Here is a 21,745-nt window from a genome sequence, read left to right as displayed (position 1 = left end):
AGAAGTCATTATCATAGGCAAGGGCAGCTCAAGGTCTGTAATATTGCTCCTGAAGACCTTCCAGTGGTACAAGATTTAGAAGGCAGTGATACTGATGATCTTGACCCTGTGTAGACATAGGCTAATGCATTTGTGTCTTGGATTATAACAAAAAACTTAGGTAAAAAATTTAAAATAGAAAACTGATAGAATAAGGATATAAAGAAAAAAAATTTGTATAGCTGTACAATGTGTTTGAAGCTAAATGTTATAAAAGAGCCAATGATTTTTAAAAATTATAAAGTTTATAAAGGAACATGGTTATAGTAAGCTAAGGCTAACTTATTATTAAAGAAAGACATCTTAAAATTTAATGTAGCCTAAGTGTCCAGTGTTGTGAGGTCTATGGAAGTGTGCGGTAATGCTCTAGGCCTTCACATTCACCCACTACTCATCATTCACTGACTCACGCAGAGCAACTGCCAGTCCTACACGCTCCATTCATGTTTCGTGCCCTAGACAGGTGTACTAGTTTTTATCTTTTATACTGTGTTTTTTGTATGTCTCTTTTCTATGTTTAGATAGACAAATACTTGCCATTGTGTTACAACTGCCTATAGTATTCGGTGTATAACATGGGGTACAGGTTATAACTTAAGATCAATAGGCTGAACCATATAGCCCAGGTGTATGGCAGACTGTACAATCTAGGTTGTGCACATCCACTCTGTTTGCACAGTGACAAAATTGCCTGACGATGCATTTCTCAGAACATATTCCCATCATTAAGCAATGCATGACTAATTTGGTACTCACCTGACCTTATGTTCGGTGCTCGCTCTGTATTTTTTTCTCCCTAGGGTGGGGACAAAGCTGAATTCATTTATTTCTCACAGTTCTAGGCATAGTGGATGCCCAGTAAATGTCTAAGTGAATATGTGAGTCTAAAAGAGAATAAACTAGTCTCCATGTGGGTCATGTGAATATTTGAAAATTTTTTAAAAACCTAGAAAGTATTAGCATTAACTTTTATAGGACTCCAATGACATCAGATCAACTGGCACTATGACAATGGTAAAAACAAAGGAACTTATTGCTCAACTTTCTATTGTAGAATACCACTGAGAACTAAAGTCACTAGTTTTCTAGTTTGATTTTGAAAAATGAATATTCTGTTAAGTTGAAAAATGTTGTATCTATGTGGACAACTACCTTGTTATAGAAACTTCTATTGATTCTAAATGTTTTCCTTGTAAGTAGAGCTAATAAGTAAAAGTTCACTTACTATAACAATCTTTCTGAGTTAGAATTTTATTAACTTGCAGAAATATGAAACAAGAGTGGGAGATAAGGGGACTCAACTCTCAGGAGGTCAAAAACAGAGGATTGCTATTGCCCGAGCCCTCATCAGACAACCTCAAATCCTACTGTTGGATGAAGCAACATCAGCACTGGATACGGAAAGTGAAAAGGTGTGGCCTCCCATCTTGTATAGTAATTAACAAGCAGAACATAACTATGTAGATTATGTCAATTGTATAGAATATATATGCAAAATACCAAAGAGTCAAAAAGAGCTTAAAAATTAAAGTTGATTAGAATGGCAAAATTTTCAAATTTAATGTTAAAAATTCCTTACATGATTTTTAGGATAAGAATTCTGTTTATGGGCAGTGCCTGTTTCTCAGTGGATAGGGCACCGGCCCCATATACCAAGGGTGGCGGGTTTGAACCCCGCCCCGGCCAAACTGCAACAAAAAAATAGCTGGGCATTGTGGTGGGCACCTGTAGGCCCACCTACTTGGGAGGCTGAGGCAAGAGAATTGCCTAAGCCCAGGAGTTGGAGGTTGCTGTGAGCTGTGACACCAGGCACTCTACAGAAGGTGATAAAGTGAGACTCTGTCTCAAAAAATAATAACAATAATAATCCGTTTGTTTACAGGTTGTCCAAGAAGCCCTGGACAAAGCCAGAGAAGGCCGCACCTGCATTGTGATCGCTCACCGCCTGTCCACCATCCAGAATGCAGACCTGATAGTGGTGTTTCAGAATGGCAAAGTGAAGGAGTGCGGCACCCATCAACAGCTGCTGGCCCAGAAAGGCATCTATTTCTCAATGGTCAGCGTCCAGGCTGGAATATAGAACTTATGAACTCTTGTTATAGTATATCTTAAAAATAAATTCAAATAATTTTGCAATTTTACCTGACTTGTAGGAGTTTGTTATCATAAGGTATCTTATTCCAGATTAATTTAGGATATCTAATTTAGTGTCTGATATTACAGCATTTGAAATTCAAGAGTTAAAAGTGACACTTGTCTTGATGAAGTATAAGAACAGCAGCCTAGTTCTCCCTGAGTTATTAGAAACATTCAGAGAAGCAGCAGCAAAGTTCAGGATATATACAGGCATAGAAGCCCTGTAACTCACAAATGTAGGAAAATTCTTCAGGTCTTGCATTAATAGACTCTTTGCCCCACTAAATGTCAAATTCAATCCAATTATATATATGGTTACATTTGAATTTTTCTTTTTGTTATACCTGGTTTATTAGAGGTATAAAAATTTGGTTTGGATGGTTTACTGACATAAACAAGTTGTTATACAATGAGAATTGATACTGCTGCAGAAAACTATGAAAAACATTTCAGTGTGGTCAACTTCTAAGGGTTGCCTAGAATATTTTTTACTTTCCACCTAAACACATCTTTCCTTCTTTCTCATTTTTGACAGAAATGGATTAATAATTTTGGGGAAAGTAGTATATTTATAAAAGCAGCAATGCAGTTGCTATAGAAACTCAGCATTTTATCATTGATATGTCCATCATTTGAAATTATATTGAGGGAATTGTACATTTCAAAGTAGTAAGTTTTAAACTTTTTTAAAAGGAAATACTTGCTTTATGGGACAAATATGTGCTTGCAAAATTAGCTGGTCTAAGGGCGATTTCATTTTCTCTTCAACTTGGATGATAAACGTGGAAATTCATTAATTTAAAAAACTTCACTTCCACAATAGAATAGTTTAGAAATTTACTGAGGGATAGATTGGGCTACTGAAGACATTTTTTCTTTGTAGTTAGGAACATTCTTCCTAAACCATCCTGTCAAATATACACCTCACCTCTTAAATATGCCTTTCTTAACCTATTGGATAGGAATAAACTAAATCCAGACCAAGTTCTTCTACCTGTAATAAACCAGATATAAGTCCCCCACCCCAATTATTTTTTGCCTGTAGAGAACAAGGAGGAAAAATATTTTTAGGTGAGAAATAAAAAATATTCTAGATGACCTTTGAAAGCTAACCACACTGAAACGGTTTCCATAATTTTCCATAGCAGTTATCAATTCTCATTGCTGTTAACAGGTTGTTTAGGTCAGTAAACCATCCAAACCAAATTTATACCTCTAATAAACCAGATATAACCAAAGAATTTTCAAATGTGACCATGTTTATAAGTGGATTGAATTTCAGACTAAGACAAGAGTGGAGCAAAGTCTATTACTGCTGTGATCCAAAGTGAACAGGTATTCAGCCTACTCCTGTATAATTAGTCCTAACATGCTAAATAAAAGTCATGAGTCATCTGCCCCTGAAAATCTGATTTTTAAAAAAGACTATATAAGCTCGGCACCTATAGCTCTGTAGTTAAGAGCACTAGCCATGTATACTGGGGTTCGCGGATTCAAACCTGGCCCAGGCCTGCTAAACAACAACTGCAACAACAACAACAAAAATAGCTGGGCATTGTGGTGGGTGCCTGTAGTCCCAGCTACTTGGGGAGGCTGAGGCAAGAGAATTGTGTAAGCCCAAGAGTTCAAGGTTGCTCAAAAAAGAAAAAAAAAAAAAGAAAGAAATAACACTGTATAATTCTTTACTTCAGGCAAGTTAAAGAAAATTTGAGAAACTGCTCTGCAGGTGATGCAGTTTCCATATTGCCCAACTCATTAGACCAATAAAAGGATAAGTATCCGTTATTTGAAACGCCTGGGACCAGAAGTGTTCCAGACTTAAGAATATTTGCATTATACTTGACAGCTGAGCATCCCAAATCTGAAAATCTAACATCTAAAATGTTCCAATGAACATTTCATTTGAGCATCATGTGAACACTCAAAAAATTTTGGATTTTGGAACATTCTAGATTTTTAGATTTTTGGATGCTCAACCTATATTTAATAACCAAATGATTGTAAATGTCTTGGTTATCTAGCTTACAAAACTCTACTAGTACGGAGAAAGGTCTTTAGGTCAGATTTTATTTTCCTTTTCTATAGCAGCTGTAAAGGATGTATCCAAAAGTCAGAGCAGAAAAGCCACATCTGGATGTTTTCAAAACAAGGAAATAGTACTGGTTTTTATCAAGATAGAACCTGGCATAGTTGTAAAAGGGCTTGTCAGTCATTATAAACAGTGATAAAAAACTAGTCATACCAAATTCAGAACACATGAAAATGTTTTGGAAAATATGTGTACAACTAGTATACTAAGTATAATCTTTATATTAAAATGTGCAGTAGATGGTAATAAAACGGCCCTCAATAAATCATGCCTCTCTGTGCCACCTCTTACAAAGTGATGGTTCCTCTTATGAAGAAATGCAGTTTTAACCCACTCTACTCAGAACACAGAAGTAACATCATATGACTTCAGAGAGCCTAGGCATCAAGAGACCTTGCACTTCCCCTCACCTCTTAGAACATTCCTAATGTCAAATAAGAAAGCCCCATCTTGAATACTGAATAATCAGAGACCATGTGAGGAGACAGAGTCCCCAGACATCAGGTGAGGTCATCTTAGCTACCAGCATGATTACAGTTGTATAAATAAACTCAGGCAAGGCCAGCAGAACTGTCTTGCAGGGCATAATCAACTGTTAAGACCATGAGAAATAATAAATTATTGTAAGACACTACGTTCTGGGTGGTTTATTATACACCAAAATATGATTGAGATCAGAAAGTATGAGGAGACCAAACAGGAATGAATCATTTATTCAAACAAAACAAGCTATGATTTGGGGAGTTTTATTTTTGCAGTAGAAACTACACAATTTAACAGCAAGAAGAAAAAACCAACTCTGAAATCCTGAGAATCTGATTCAACATTAACCCTTTAAAAATTACTATAACAATTTTAAATATAAATGCTTTATATTCACAAAACTAATTACAATATACCATAATGAACTGTTAGTTTTTTGTGTGTGTGTTAGAGCATGTAAATTTCCCTACTACCTAATTCTTCTGTCCAAGAGTATTATTTTGGATCACCAATGAATTGTAGTGGTCTTTCCCATCAAACATAATGGGCTTGTATCCCTGTGGTGAAAGTAGAAGGCATTGATTTCAAGGAAATTAGCATCCAATCATGTATTTCATACTCTTTGGCAACTATAAAGCGTTAAAGTGCTTGAAGATGAACTCCACATTGATACTCAGAGAATATTTAAAACCTATACAAGGACCAACAAAATATTTAAAAATTAGAGTAAGACTTAGATTGTTAAAATTTGTAGGTTTGCATTGTTGAGGCTTATCTTAAACATTGCATAGTACTATTTTCAGTATATCTTAATTTGCATTGATGCTGCATCAGAGGAAGCTTAAAAATATTCTACTTTCTGTGGCAGAATCAATTTAGATAGCATGATTCCTACAAGTAACAAGTTTCCTTTGACTTGTTAACAAATCACCATTCCTTCCCATCTCACATCACCAACTCACTCCCAGCACCCAATTTCACGATATATTTTGGTAAGTGATTAATAAATGATTAGTCTCTAAAGATGAGCAGGGTTCATCAGCTGTATCATATCATGGAAAGCACAAAAAGTCAGCTGAACCAGTTTTTCTGCATCAGTCTCCAGACATGATTTCCAGGCTGAACAGGCTACAACAAACCTGTGAAGCATAAATAATTAATGATTACACAAAAGGCTCTAAATCAGTGGTTCTCAACCTTCCTAATGCTGTGAGCCTTTAATACAGTTCCTGTGGGTCATGACCCACAGGTTGAGAATCGCTGCTCTAAATAGTGCTGGTGAATACAGCCAAGGCCTTTGATGGCTGTTCATACATGAAATGTCAACTCTTGCTAGCATTAAGTAAAGGTAACCTGAGACAACTGAAGGTAAAGCCTATTTATAGATAGGCACACTTCACTCACTAGATGGCTAGAGCTTGGAAACTAATAGGAACAAAAACTTAGCCAGAGCCCAAGAACACTCTGGAGCAATTATTCAAAACAAAACAAAAACCCTCTTTCCTAAAGTGCCACCTAGAATGAGATGGAATATGAATTCATGCTACTGTTTATAATGAAATTTGAACTGTTTTTAAAGAAGAATATACACTTGGAGCACATGAAGAGAGTTAAAAAAAAAACAGAATAAGAGGTGAGAGAAGCTATTTCTAGAAGAGTCAGAGAGAGAAACTCTTGGGACCAAGTCATGCCTCCACCATCTGCTAGAAGCAGTGGTTCTCAACCTTCCTAATGCCGTGGCCCTTTAATACAGTTCCTGTGGGTCGTGACCCACAGGTTGAGAACCGCTGTGCTAGAGGATCCTGAAGAAGAAATCCCAGATCTGGCTAGTACAAAAAAGTGGCCCCAGGAAGCTGAAGCAAATAGAAGAGAAGCCTGGCTTCTGGTGTGCTCAAAGCAAAAACTGGGCTAGAACTAGTTTTCCCCTTTCCTGACACAAGTTCCTATAGCAAAGCATGAATTAGGCTCAAAATTGCAATGTGCAATGTAATGCTTCTGGACAACCACACAATTTTCACATCGCTAGAGAAAAGACAGTAAATTATAATCATCAACATGAGCTTTAGATTAAACAGCATAAAATAAAAACATGCTCTGGGGCTTGGCGCTCATAGCTCAGTGGTTAGGGTGCCAGCCACATACACCAGGGCTGCCAGGTTCAAACCCGGCCAGGACCTGCTAAACAATGACAACTACAACCAAAAAATAGCCGGGCATTGTGATGGTCACCTGTAGTCCCAGCTACTTGGGAGACTAAGGCAAGAGAATTGCTTAAGCCCAAGAGTTTGAGGTTGCTGTGAGCTATGACACCAGAGCACTCAACCGAGGACGACAAAGTGAGACTGTCTGGGGTTGAGGGGGGCGCTCTGGCCCAGTATATAATGTTGAATTGTAAAACATTCACTTTTTAAATATAAATTGGTTTCCCCAGTCTCTTTTGTTGTCTGAATAATATTGTCTATGACTATATGCACCACTATGTATTTAAAAATTTTACCTGAACTTACTATAAAACACCTTACATAAATCAATATGTTAAGTATTACACTAATTTTGAGAATTATGATGATGCATATGATCAGCAAGTCATCCTAAAAGTGTTCTGCACACAGAGCAGAGAAACATAAATGCCTCCGTGGTAAAAATAGTTACTTATATAGCAAGTGACAGATGACAATATGATCAGAATCAGACTGTAAGAAAGACATGTAAATAATAAAAGTTTCATAACATTTTTACTCTATGGTGGTGTTTTTCGACCTTTTTTATTGTACAGCACACTTGAACCTATAGTTAAACTTCCATGGCAAACAAATTATGTTGATCGGAAAAAAAGAATAAAAAAAGAATATTGTGATTTGAACTTCTTTCAAAAATTTAATTCCTGATCTTTAAAAATTTTCGTGGCACACTTAATTTTCATGTCACACCTCTCATGACAACAGCAGTTGAAAATCACTGCTCTATAGCACAACAACAAGTACAAAAGAGAAGACTCACCTGTCATCTCTGATGTGGTAGAAAAATCCATATCCATTGTGTACCATGGGAACCACCACTCCCTGGACTCGTAAATAACCAACCAGACTTGTTGAGAGAACAAAATTTCCACCTCCTCCACTGTGCAGTACAACAAAAACATATTTCACTAGGCCTACAGATGCTTATATTGTTTCTGAAAAGCTTTTAATATTCAGGGAAAAAAGTAATGAAGTTATAAAACACTATAATATATTACCTTTTGGAAAAAAGTGGGTCTATAAAGAGTTCTGGAACAGGGAGACCTTCCTCTTTTGCTATGAGTAAGAGACCTAAAAGGTGACGGTCAAATCCTGCAATGAAACCCCATATCCGAAGTTAGAAAAAAAATTTCCAACATGAGAGAGATTTTTTCAGGTTACAATAATTTTAAGTACCTTTTCCAGCTGAACAATCTTTCATCATTTTATTATGCTTTGCAAAAGCTTGTAACATCTTTTGCTGCCGCTCATGAAGCTGTAAAAACCAAGAAACATTTAATAACAAACTGTACAAAACTCAACTTAAAAAAAACCTGAGCTCATTATAATTAGGTTTTGGGTAATTGGGGAGAGAAAAAAAAATTTTAGGAAGACCTATGACCTGTGATTCTGTAGCTTTTCCTTAATTCTTTTATTGCCTTTTCTTCCCTACATGACCTGCGTCTTCATTATTTCTGTCCTGGAACAGGAAAATAGCGCCTGGTGGGCAGCACTTGAGTGTCATTAACAAGCGCTAAGACAGAAGCAACAGAGGTTTCAAACTAAGGTTTATTATCCAAAATGACAAAGTAGTTCTATGAAATTAAAATACATTAACACATACATAACCATGTCGAAACAAATGTAATAGTAAAATAGCAGTGGGAAAGAAATATGCTATTGTCTGAATGCTTCAAAATAGGAGTATAAAACATACCACTGTTCTGGTTCTAGTATATGAAACATGCATCTGATTTCAAAAACATTTTATCACCTCAGGAAAAGCTTCCTTTTAAAGGCACTTTGTGAGTTGTATACTTTACTGGTGTTGTTCTAAAGGCAGATCAGAAGTACTGAAATAGCCAAAACACTGAAAACCTCTGCCTAGAAAAAGATACAAATGGGCTTCATTTCAGGTATTCCCTGTTCTTAGCCTTTTCAAACACATTCTTCTCAGAAAAGGCATCTTTAAGTACTTTAATGATCTAGGGGAATTAAAGCAAAGAAGAGGTCAGGTTCCTCTAGGGCAGTGGTTCTCAACTTTCCTAATGCCGCAACCCTTTAATACAGTTCTTCATGTTGTGCTGACCCCCAACCATAAAATTATTTTCATTGCTACTTCATAACTGTAATTTTGCTACTGTTATGAATCATAATATAAACATCTGATATGCAGGATGTATTTTTATTGTTACAAAGGGGTGGTGACCCACAGGTTGAGACCCGCTGCTCTAGGGCAATTACACAAATCCTTTGAATTTTCTTTCCAATACTCACGCTGGAAGAAGGATCCTGCATGGACTGGCACCACCTGACTGCTTCTACTGTGCATGATCGCATAGTCTCTGTGCGGCCATGATAAAAGTATCTTGTCATAGCTGTTTCATAGCAACAACCAGGGCTATGAGAAAAAAGTAAGACTGTGTTACAAGAAGGAAAATGCCCTAATGTCATTACAAATACAGTCACCTAATAAAGTTAGCTCTCTTCAGAGACTAAGTTCCATAATACAGACTAGAGTTGAGGACTTTCAATAAAAAAAAAGAGGCGAATTTCAGTATCAAAGAGCAAGAAACACTCACTCTGATAATATGGGCTGTTTCAAAGCCTTGGCTGCTGACAGGCATACACACTGCAGTCTGGTGGGCAGCCTCTAATACGGCCCCCAGTGAGCCCACCTCCCGCTATTTATGCTCTGGTGGAACTCCTCACTTTGAGCACAGGCTGGTCTTAGTGATTTGCTTCTAATGGACAGAATACAGCACAAGTGATAGGATGTCACATCTGAAATTAGGTTATAAAGGGAGCTCTCTCTTGCCCTCTCAATTCCTCACTCTCAGGAAAGCCAGCTTCCATACTGGAGGCTGCTCTATAGAGAGGCCTAGGTGTCAAAAATCTGACACAGGCCCTCTGGACAACAGCTAGGGAGGTCTAAATCCTGCTTATAACCATATCAGTGAGCTTGAGAGCAGATCCGCCCTCAGGAGAGCCTTCAGAGGAAAAAACACAGCTCCATCAGACACTCTGACTACAACCTCATGAAAAACCATAAGTCAGAGGTACCCTGCTACACTACACCTGAATTACTGACCCACAGAAAAGGTGACATAGTGTTTGTGTTTTAAGCTACTAAGTTTTGGGGTAATTTGTCCCACAGCAAATTGGCCTTTAAGTTCCTTCACATAGAACACGAATGACTAGAAGTACGCAGAAGCATTATTTAAGAAGTGCCCCCAGAGGGTTCTGTCTTCCTGGGATGGAGAATGGTATAACAATTTTAGATCTAAAGCTCTCTTCCTTTCCTGGTGGTAAGAACTTAAGAGTAAAGAGATCAAATGGGGTGAGAAGAAAAGGTCTGAATGTGGGCTGTAGGAGGGCGGGAGCAGTTCCTAAGCCTCTTCTATTCAGTGTTACTTTCACTCTGGGGTGAAACAGTATCCTTTTAAAGTCTGAAGGAGAAAATGCTAATAATATTTTTAAACGGCACTAAAATAACATTCTTTCAAAAGACCTAAATTAAAAATAAAAGCAGTAGGCTCGGTGCCTATAGCTCAGGGGCTAGGGTACCAGCTACATACACCAGAGCTGGCAGGTTCGAATCTAGCTGGGCTTGCCAAATACAATGACAACTACAACCAAAAACCAGCCAGGTGCTGTGGCAGGCACCTATAGTCCCAGCTGCTCCAGAGGCTGAGGCAAGAGAATCGCTTGAGCCCAAGAGTTGGAGGTTGCTGTGAGCTGTGACACCACTGCACTCTACCAAGGGCAACATTGTGTGACTCTGTCTCAAAAAAAAAAAAAAAAAGGCAGTAAAAATGACTAATAAAATATCGCCACTCTGTAACAGTAGGTAAAACATTCAGGGAAGAAACTTTATAATGGATGCTAGCTGGCAAATGAATACACTCTCAGTCTTTTATTTTTTTGAGACAGGGTCTCATTATGTTGCCCATCGTTGAGTGCCATGATGTCATAGCTCACAGCAACCTCCAACTCTTGGGCTCAAGTGATTCTCTTGCTTCAGCTTCCAGAGCAGCTGGGGCTACAGGTGCCTGCCACAATGCCCAGCTATTTTTTTTAGAGACCAGGTCTTGTTCTTGCTCAGGCTGGTCTTGAATCTGTGAGCTCAGGGCAATCCACCCGCCTCAGCCTCCCAGACTGCTAGGATTAGAGGCATGAGCCACCGTACCTGGCCCATACTCTCATTCTTAAAAGACTTTTTTGAAATAGAAAACAAATAGCATTCACTATTTGATTTACTGTTGTAAAAAATAACAAAAATAAGAATTCGTCCTTATCAAGCTTCTCTACCTCCACCAGTTTGTAGGAAATACAGAAGACTAAGCAACATGTTAAACACCATTAAGGATATATATGATCGGGAAAATTTAGAAAACTCTATAGGGTAAGTAATCCAGTTTCTTCAACAAATATAATGCAGTGAGAAACGATTCTTAAAGTTAAAAAGGACTTAGGAGACATATCAATCAATCAAATAGAATGTGTAAAACTTGTTTGGAATCTAATTTGTACATTCCTCCTATCTTAAAAAAAAAAATTATGTGAAGCTTCCAATGCCAGCTATGATGAGCTAGCTTATAGCAAGCCAGAAACAACAAGAAAAACTAAATTAAAAAAAAAAACATCTATCTGAAGGCTTTCCAGCATTGTCAAGGCAGCCAGGATGTATAAGGGCCAAGATCTGGAGAGAAAAGCAACTCTTCAAGTAAGGCACCACATTTAATGCCACTACCCCTCCACCCCCCAGGAATCTGATGTTTCATAAGACATATAAGCAAAGGCTGAGAAACTGAACTGAACGGAACATTACTGCTAAAAGGCAAAAAAATTGAACAGGACTTTCAGTGATTTCATGAAACTGTTGAGACAAAGTTAAGAGTTTAGGGCTAACAAGGCAACCAGGATGTGAGAGGCCAAGATCTCAGATAAAGAGGGAAGACCAGAGATTTGACAGCCTGAGCTGCTCTTCCATTCAGGCACTTGCTGACTGGTAGGTGGGGCAGGCTGCAAGATAGAGAGACAAGGAGAAAGCTACTGCTTACAGGCTCTGAAGATAACTGACGCAATCAGCAGTTCCATGGTTTTAAGGAGATAAAAATTAACAGTTATAATAGCAGGGCCCTCTTAAACACCCCAGGACTTAATCAAAGGAAATGGGCAAACAGAAATAGATCAGAGTATAAGATTCTAAAACCCAGCTTAGAACTAATATAATCCCTGACTGGATTAAGATAAAGTATTTGAATTTAACTGTCCACCAGAAGATTTAAAAAAAAAAAAATCTTCTTTGAAGGAAAATAACATTATGTGGAACAAGGTCTCTCAACCTCCACACTAGTAACATTTGGTACTGAATACTTTTATTGGGAGACTGTCCTACACACTGTAAAATGGTTATCAGTATCCCTAGTCTTCACCCACTACATGTCAACAGCACCTTTGCCCCAAATTATGACAACAAAACAACATCTACAAACATTGCCAAATCTCAACTGGGGGCAACTATGACCCTTAAAAGACCACGAATGTACTGTCCAATACTGTAGTTATTAACCACACAGATGGTAGCATATAAAATATACCTAGTCCAAGTTGAGATATATTATAAGTATAAAATGGACCCTGGATTTTGAAGACTTATTGCAAAACTAAAGAAAAATATCTCATTAATTTTTATATTGTTTCCAAGTTGAAGTAATATTTAATATGTTGGTGCTATTGTTTGAATGAGTCCCCCCAATTTCACGTGTTGTAAACGTAATCCCTAAATTCATAAGTGAATGGCATTTGGAGATGGGGCCTTTGGGAGGTAATTAGGATTAGTCAAAGTCATCAGAGTATGACCTCCATGATGGGAGTAGTGGCTTTATAAAAAGAGGAAGAGAGATCTGAGCTGGAATGCTCTTGCCCTCTCACCATGTAATGTCCTTTGCCATGTTATAAAGCAGCAAGGCGGCCCTCATCAAAAGCCAAGCAGATCTAATGCCATGCTCTTGGACTTTCCAGCCTCCAGACTCTTAAGAAATAAATTTCTTTTCTTTATAAATTACCCTGTTCTAGTGTTTGATACCACTGTAGGGTGACTATGGTTAACAACTTAACGTACACTTCAAAATAGCTACAAGAGATTTGGAACATTCCCACATAAAGATATGATAAATGACTAAGTGGCTGATATCCCAGTCACCCTAATTTGAACATTACACACTGTATATATGTATCCAAATATCACAAGTACCCCATAGATAGGTAGAATTATTTATATATTAATTTGGAAAAAAAAAACCAAGATTGAAGCTTTCTCTTCTGCTTAGGATACAGAAAGTCATAACGTAATGTCTCTCTTACCCTAAAAATTAGTAAAGACTAGCAAAATCATAACTTTTAGTGAACTCGTAAGAAAACTGAGGTTGCAAAAAAACTGAGTAATTTGAATAACAAAGCCTCTAAAGAAAAGAACAGACACTTCAAAAGTTATCAAGTGAATACTGTAATAAGTATCAAAGAAACCAGGGGAACTGTCACAGACCAAAACTCTTACATACTTTTGAAAGAATTACAAAATAGGACATAGTGCCAAATTGGAAAAAAAGTGACAGAAAACACTGAAGGGCTAGGATGGAATAGCTTTGTAACCTTGGACTTCAAGATTCTGAAAATGGAAAATGAACGCTCCTCACCGTCCATGAAGTCTGTAATAGGCCAGCTGAAGTGCAAGCTGAATAAAAGTATCAGGGTGAAGCTGCTGCTTCTTGGTAAGCTTTTTGCCAAAAGATGTAAAAGCACAGGCCACTATTTGTAGATCAGATGCCTAACAAAGAGAATTAAATGAGAATAGTAAAAAATCAACTGAAAAGGATACATCTAAGAGAACCAAAATATTATCTGCAGTAACCATCAGATATAAAGAATTAAAGGTATAAAAGATATAATTTTAAAATGTTTTTTGCTAACATGTTTGGATGCCAGCCAAATTTTTTATATATTTTATTAGAAGAGAAAGCATTACTATTTAAGTGAAAAGTGAAAAATCTACCTGTTTGAGATACTGGGCTTTAGCGTGGCTGATGTCAGTTAATACTTTCTCATCCACAGTGAAAACAAGCTCCTCTGGCAGTGGTATATCTCGTAGTTTTTCTGTACCCTGAAAACAGGGAAGACTTAAAAATATATTTTATCTGTAAAAACCTTAGACAAAAAAAGATGGAGTATTTGTTCTAACATACCTTCCATCTGCCTTCATTCTCAAGTATTTTCTCATCCACATAATGGCTGATATTCACCATAACCATTGCATCAAAAGGAGCATGCTGAAACAAAAATACACACGACTTTAAATACTTTGTCAACTTAAAACTTAACCCAATATTTTTTCACTTTGCCTCCCTCTTAACAGATTGTACAGTATAGAATCCTTCAATTACTCACCTCCTAATGATAAAAGATATACGGGATACCCTACAATATAGTATAGCTGCTGTGTTTTATATTTTGAAAAAAGAAGAAATGTTTAAAGTTGGAAGCACCTAATTGGGGCTCTTGGGGCCACTGAAGGTATATAAACATGAATAATCTAGAGAAATCGCTATTTTCACCAGAAGTCAAAGCAGGCATATGTATGCAATAGTAGGATCTTCGGGAACTATAAGAACAATATGGGAAAGCAGATGGGGATGGAAGACTATCTGAAGGCATTTAGAATGAGAACAAACTTTTTTTTTTTTCATTTTATGTTAAGGGTTCAGTCCCCCATACAACAAGCAAGGGGCAAATGCTGGTTACCTGGTCAGGGCTGTGCCTGGTATTGTACTCCACACCTGGTTCCCACTCCTGCCTCCTACCCGCGCTCCGCAGGCCCACAGTGTCCCCTCTTCGGCTCTCCAGATTCAGCTGCCCAGTTTCTCTCTGGCACCCAGCTTGGCATGCTTCACACTCCCAGCCTCTCACTCCCCATTTTCTCTCCTCCCTTTACCCTCCCCCCAATTCTACAAGGTCCAGGCTGCCAGGTCATACTTGGTCAGAACCTGACAAACTTCTTTAGATAAAGACAGAGGCTACTAGGTGAGTGTTAGAAGGCATAATGATTTTGTGTGTATATCTCTACAAGAGTGCCAGATATGGCAGAAATAATTCTATCTGTTTAAGAAATGTGAAGAAGATGGACTGGATATTATAGGGTGTTAGAGGTTATATTTAGAGAAAGGAATCAGTAAATTTTTCCATAATTTTTTTTAAAGAAATATATTTCAAAGCTGTGGATAGAAATACACCAAAAGCAAGGGAAGATCCAAGAACACAAGGTGAAAGCCTTGTCTTCCTATGGAGCTTTTTCTTCAACTGTCCACATTGCTGCCATCAGGTACTTCTTTACTTGAAAAGATGGTCTTCTTTTTTCTATTGTTTTAACTACACGCAACTAACAAATAAGACACATACATTACACCTGTGTCTGTAGGGACAGAGGTGTGCTATGTCATTTTCCCCATTCCTTAGGGTGCAGCTCAGGTGTAGATTCCATAAAATTGTGCTTGAGATCACTGATGTTAGCCTGATGTTTCAGTATGTCCTCCTGGGCCTTCTCCAGTTTCTTTCCCTCAGTGAGTTGCAAATGCCAGGCTTTAGTTGGGCTTCTCACTTCCCTTCCACCATCCTCACCTTGCACCACAGCAGTGCCAACAACTCCAGGGCTATCTGCTAAAATCTCCCTGGCTGAGAAGAAGATCCTCAATAAGTCTTCTGTCCCCAACACTGGAGCTCCATCAAAACTCCTGGAGATTTGCTTACCAGAAGTACACTCAAAGTGTGGGGCTAGCCTTTGAGGGTGCTTGTCTGGCAAGTTGGTGCTTAAGTGCAGCCATGATAGTGGGATGTGGACCCAAAAGTCAGAAACTAGGCTTTTAATAGCTGCTTAAGCCTGTTAAAAAGAGTGATGCTCCATGCAGGTTTTCCCCGCCTTTTTGCTGCCCGGTGGTCTGGCAGTTTGAATTTGAGGATGGTCTCAAATTGTTCTATCTGGACATGATGCAGGTGAACTCCATACAAGGGAAGTCTCTTGGCATATTCTAAACTGATCATCAGCTTGTGCTGGAGACAGGCCCCTGTGGGCTTTGTAAAAGTGGGCCAACATGTCTTCCATCTCCTTAGTCTCTATGGAACCAAAACAGTATTCACTGAGGTAAGTGCTGTCATGCACATCCGCGGAATAGTCTCCAATTTCAGCCTGCAGAGTGTAAGATTCCAGGAGGGCATGAGTCACAGGGGAGCAAGGCAGATGGCAACATCCTCCCAGAGCTGAAGGCACAATTAGTACTTTGAAGTAGTCTCTATTTTTTTTTTTGTCAGTTCTGCCCCCCTCTCTTCCCGAGATATAAGTGCAAACTAGTCCTTCTCCAGGAGATTGAGGTGTTCACACACACTGTCAAACAGCACTTCTCCCTTAGCAGGTTTCTCCAGGTCACAGAGGTAGTCAGTGCCATCTAGGAGGCTCACCTGACACTGAACAGTGAGGTTTGGGTGGCTCGTACCTCAATGGTCTCCACCTCAGATGCAAAACTACTTCACTGGGCATGCTTACAGTTCTGCTCCCCAGTTCAGGGTCTCTAGCGAGGCTGCAGTCAGATGAAGGCTTCACAGAGCTTCCACTCCGGAGGCAGTTGGCCCCTACGGCTAACAAGGCGGGGGGCTGTGGAGGAGGCCTCCAGCAGGGAACTCCCAAACCCACTTTTGCTGTGTCCTGGGCGTGGACCCTTCAGTTATGAGCCATATCTAATGGTACATCAACGTCTTGCTTACTGTAAAGGGAGGGATACTTTTTAGGCAAGAAAGTAGATCATTAGACGAAGATAGAGATGGTGCTGGATTCGGATTTCAGATATTCAGATGAAGGACGCTCAACGGCCCAAGGGAGGAGGAAGAGGCTGCATTCAGCCCCACAAAATGGCCGCCGCTTGCAAACGGCCCAGACCTGGGGGTCGGCTCGGGGTGGAGGCTGGAGGGGGTGAGCAGCTTTTCCTTCCGCAGGCTCCCGTCTCTGGTCTTCCTCTGCGGGGCGGGGCCGGGGGCGGGGCCGGGGTGGGCGGGGCCTGGCCGTACTCTTCCCAACGCCAGGGCTCGCACCAACCGGCGCAGCCACCCTCAGACTCCTCTTCACAGCCCGAGCGTGCCAGCAAGACTAGTGGCTTCACCGTGGCTCTCCTCGGTCTTCCCATTGGCTCCATCGGAGCCGGCCGCGCGGCGCTGGAAAATGGCCCCCATCTTTTATTTTGGAGGACAAAAACGTTTTGCCCTTATTTTCCCCATGTTCCTTTGACAAATATCCCCCCCCCCCCCCCCCCCCCCCCCCCCCCCCCCCCCCCCCCCCCCCCCCCCCCGTTCCTTCACCGTTCTACCACTGCCACTTTACACAATTGTTATTCATGAACTGCATAGGTCACTACTCCAAGTCTTGGAGAGAAAGAAGGGAAGGCTTGAGGCATGAGCCCAGTTTCAGAGAAGTAACTCGGAATCCTAACACAGCAATAATTAGTAACTGATGATATTAACTAATGTTTATTACGTGTTTCCTGTGCACCCTTCACAAAGCCCTATAATAAAGCCTGGAAAATAGAAAAGACAAAATAGTTGACCTTGTGATTCTAAAATCTGAGGGTAATGGCATTAATTAGTATAATCATAAAAGTACATATTCAAGCACCAATGGAAGAGAGTGGCAACACAGCTTTAGATTGAACTAAGCTTCTACTGTCCAGTAAATATATTTCACTAATGATATTTTAGACATAAGTTAAACTGCATTTTCTACAATCATCTTAATTTAGAAGAGAAACCTATAAGAAATTTATACAGCAAATTATGAAGTGGAAATAATCAGATCAATTTTACAAATGTATACTTATTAATGCATACACATAAAAAAAAGTACCTAACACTATAGAAAAGCATCTCTCTTGTGCTGAGATATGCTCATCATGAGTTTAATTTCTTTATTCAGAGACAGAAAAGACCATTTAAGCTATTTTCATCTTGAATGTGAATGAGTAGCAAGGTGTTGGTATTTTTAGTAAAAATCAAAGTTGTAAAAGGTGGTTCTTTGGAGGTTTGTGAGTGAGAGAGGGAAAGCAAGATACTTAGCAAATCAGTTTCTTCCATCATACAGCTAGGAAATGATAGGGTTTGGCATCAGAACCAAAACCTACATTCTTAATAATGAGATCAACTTACTCTTCTGCAACAATACAACATCCAATCTGAACAACTTAATATACAATGAAACACAACTCTCAAAATGAAAATAACAGGTAAAAACTGGAAAAGTATAATTGTAAGTTCCTATATAAAAATGGTCTTCAAATAGCTGGGTGTCGTGGCAGGTGCCTGTAATTCCAGCTACTCGGGAGGCTGAGGCAAGAGAATTGCCTAAGCCCAGGAGTTGGAGGTTATTGTGAGCTATGTGATGCTACAGCACTCTACCGAGGGCGATAAAATGAGACTCTGTCTCTACAAATAAAAAGAGGTCTTCAACGAATCTATTTAAATCAGAGAAGACAACAAACGACAGGGTTTATAAAGTGTGACTACTATTTAAGTCTGTTTCAGAATCAGTAGGTGGGAGAAGACTGTTAAGAGGAAGGAGGCAGTGACAGATTATGTATGAAAAAGAGAAAAAAAGGTCAGGTGCAATGGCTCAGGCCTATAATCCCAGCACTTTAGGAGGTTAACCCAGGAGGATCACTTGAGGCCAGGAGTTTTAGACCACCAGGGGCAACACAGACATAGCAAGGCCCTGTCTCGACAAAAAAATTTTTTTAATTAGCTAGGTGTAGTGATGCACACCCAGCTACTCAAGAGGCTGAGCCAGGAGGATCACTTGAGCCCAGGAGTTCAAGGCTGCAGTGAGCTGTGATACAGCCACTGCACTCCAGCCTGGGTGACAGTGTGAGACACTGTCTCTGAACAATTTTTTAAATACAGAGACTGACTGTTTGTAACAGACAAGTGAAAGAGAAATTGAGGGAAGAAGACAAGAGACAAGTACCTTACAAAGGATGGTCTTCAGAGAATTATGAAGACATAAATTAGACTGAGGAAGGTCAAGGAGAAACAAATAAGGAGTAGAAGAAAAAAAACTGAGGAATATTTTGTCAACAGTATACACAAAGAATAAAGAATACAAATCTTCAAAAGGACTCATGGCAGCCTTTCATTGTATGCATAGTTCTGATGAGCTATAATAGACAGTTTCAGACCCTGAAACCCACTTATCAATCAATTCACCTTCAGAAATAACAGCTACTTTATTATTCTTTGGGCAACCACCAAACCACTCTGCAGTGGTCTGAATGAGACTGATTCTACCACTAGGTTCCTATGTTGGCCATGTGACCCAGGCCAGGCTAGTCAGAACATCTAATACTCTGGGATGGGCACACAATTCACATAGGCCAATCACAACCAGGCATTATTCCCAGGATTTCTGCTGGAACTACTGCAAAAAGAAGCTATTTCCAAGGCAGTCACTAAGCTATGAAGAGAGCTCTGAAGACATGAGACCATAGGTCCAATAATCACATTGGGCAGTCTATCAAAAAATGAAGGGAAACACAGGAAAGTGGTATGAAAAAATGAGGACAGAGATTTCTTTTCTTTTTTTGAGACAGAGTCTCACTATGTCACCCTTGGTAGAGTGCCATGGTGTCACAGCTCACAGAAACCTCAAACTCTTGGGCTTAAGCAATTCTCTTGCCTCAGCCTCTCAAGTAGCTGGGACTATAGGCACTTGCCACAAAGCCTGGCTATTTTTTTGTTGCAATTGTTTATCTGGCCTGGGCCAGGTTCGAACCCTCCACCCTTGGGGTATGTGGCTGGTGCCATAACCACTATGCTAAGGGCACCAAGACAGGACAGAGAGATTTCTAATGAAAGCATTAGGAAACTGGAAGTCAGCCTTACCCAAACTTAGCTGTAACTCTATGCCAACAAGTATCTCCTTATGTTTATGCCAGTTTGATTTAGGTTACTATCACCTAAAACTGTATACTGATTAACACAACTATGAACTCTTGTTTTTAAAATTTTGGGGGTTCATAGACTTCCTGAATGCCTACAAAGATACAGTTAGTAAAGAAGACCATGGAAAAAAAACAAGAAAAAATTGCTTTTTATTTTTTATGAGGAAGGTCAAAAATGATAGTAATTGCCAGATATTTTAACATCCACAGACTAGTGTTCCAAAGATCACATGTCATTTTAGAAAAAACTGTCACTAGGTAAATCTTGAAATTTAGAAAGAGACCTATACATTATTATACTTTCTCCTGTGCACAGAACGTACATGTCATGATATATCTTTTAAAATAGGTATTCTCAGAAAGCAGGTAACAGTGGGTTTTTAAGAGCTTATACTATATAAATATTATATGGAAATTCCATTTTGCAAATACAGTACACACCAAACTACTGGATTACTACAGAAGAAAGTAACTTAATATTCTACATTCACTTAGAATACAGAACTCAAATTTTTTTAGCATAATGCCATACAACTAAATTAGTATTTACCTTTACTATAAGTACAACATAAGTATTTGTGGTTTATTACTATTAAGTTAACCTAAAAGATTAAAAGGAAAAGAAAAACTTGAGTAGTTTACTTACATCACAACTACAGCCAAAGACTCCATTAGAAAAGGAAATCAAGTTATAGGATTTGTCACCCCAGCGTACCATTGGATCTCCAGTAAGGACCATTGCAGTTATCTGAAATTAATTTTATTTTTTCCAAATGAAAAGGATTTTTAACATTGGTGTGTAAGTATATATACCTTAAACACATATATCATCTCACTTTTCCTCTTTAGGTCAACAAAACTTAATAAAATGTTAATATAGTTATATTCAAGAAATTGTAATTCTGGCCCTGATTTTAGCTGTTTCTCAAAATGTCAAGTTAAGAAAATCCTACTAGAAAAGAGAAGGCTGGTATAATATTCATTGAGTGTTTATTCATTAAGTGTTTCATACACATGAAAAGAACAAGGCTTTGGTAATGTTAATAAGTATATTAAAGTCCAGGTAGGAGGAAAATTTTTTTTTTTTTTTTTTGAGACAGTCTCACTCTATCACCTAGGTAGAGAGCAGTGGCCTCATGCTAGATCACCACAACCTCAAACTTCTAGGCTCAAGCAATCCTCCTGCCTCAGCCTCCCAAGTAGCTATAACTACAGGTACATGCCATCACGTCCAGTTAATTTTTCCATCTGTAGTACAGAATAGGTCTTACTTTGCTCCGGCTGGTCTAGCACTCCTGACCTCAAGTGATCCTCCTGCCTCAGCCTCCCAGAGTACTAGGATTATAGGCATGAACCACCATGCCTGGCCAGGAGGAAAATATCTCAAGAAATCATATGCTACTAAACTCATTTTGCAAACTGTGTGTTTTGGCCCATTAGTAAGTCATAAAATTAATTAATGCATCAAATCAATATTCTTTACCAAAAAATTAGAATAAAAATAGAATAGAAATATCAAAGTACATCACAAAAGTAATTACTGTTTTGTAAAACTTCTTTTATATATATGTGTGTACATGCATACATGTGTATGCATATATAGTAGATTACAATCTAAATGTATTTGTAACTATAGATTATGGCCCCCAGAAAAAGCCTGAACAATACTACATTAAAACATGTTCTTCCTTAAGAAGTTTGGCCATTTTCCTCCAAAAATAAATAAATGAATAAAGTCGTTTTCTAGCTAT

General features: G+C 38.8%; 2 protein-coding genes across 3 annotated transcripts in view; one reads left to right on the top strand and one right to left on the bottom strand.

Moving 5' to 3' along the window:
- ABCB4 (ATP binding cassette subfamily B member 4) overlaps window positions 1–2,180 on the top strand; it is an 89,379-nt gene extending 87,199 nt beyond the window's left edge. For both annotated transcript variants that reach the window (XM_003782640.3, XM_023518760.1), the window contains 2 exons: window positions 1,305–1,451; window positions 1,922–2,180. In XM_003782640.3, the coding sequence (XP_003782688.1) occupies window positions 1,305–1,451; window positions 1,922–2,119 (345 nt within the window). In that variant the 3' untranslated portion in view covers window positions 2,120–2,180. The remainder of the gene's footprint in view (window positions 1–1,304; window positions 1,452–1,921) is intronic.
- Window positions 2,181–4,957: 2,777 nt separating this feature from the next.
- CROT (carnitine O-octanoyltransferase) overlaps window positions 4,958–21,745 on the bottom strand; it is a 32,564-nt gene continuing 15,776 nt past the window's right edge. The window contains exons 9-17 of the mRNA XM_003782639.3: window positions 20,641–20,742; window positions 14,214–14,297; window positions 14,024–14,131; window positions 13,668–13,798; window positions 9,244–9,367; window positions 8,164–8,242; window positions 7,986–8,079; window positions 7,748–7,867; window positions 4,958–5,886 (exon numbers count right to left, since the gene is read on the bottom strand). Of these exons, the coding sequence (XP_003782687.1) occupies window positions 5,766–5,886; window positions 7,748–7,867; window positions 7,986–8,079; window positions 8,164–8,242; window positions 9,244–9,367; window positions 13,668–13,798; window positions 14,024–14,131; window positions 14,214–14,297; window positions 20,641–20,742 (963 nt within the window). The 3' untranslated portion in view covers window positions 4,958–5,765. The remainder of the gene's footprint in view (window positions 5,887–7,747; window positions 7,868–7,985; window positions 8,080–8,163; window positions 8,243–9,243; window positions 9,368–13,667; window positions 13,799–14,023; window positions 14,132–14,213; window positions 14,298–20,640; window positions 20,743–21,745) is intronic.

Source organism: Otolemur garnettii, unplaced genomic scaffold (genome assembly GCF_000181295.1).
Source record: "Otolemur garnettii isolate 467f Iridium unplaced genomic scaffold, OtoGar3 scaffold00005, whole genome shotgun sequence".
NCBI classification, from domain to species: domain Eukaryota; kingdom Metazoa; phylum Chordata; class Mammalia; order Primates; family Galagidae; genus Otolemur; species Otolemur garnettii.
This window is presented reverse-complemented; position numbering and strand designations above follow the sequence as displayed.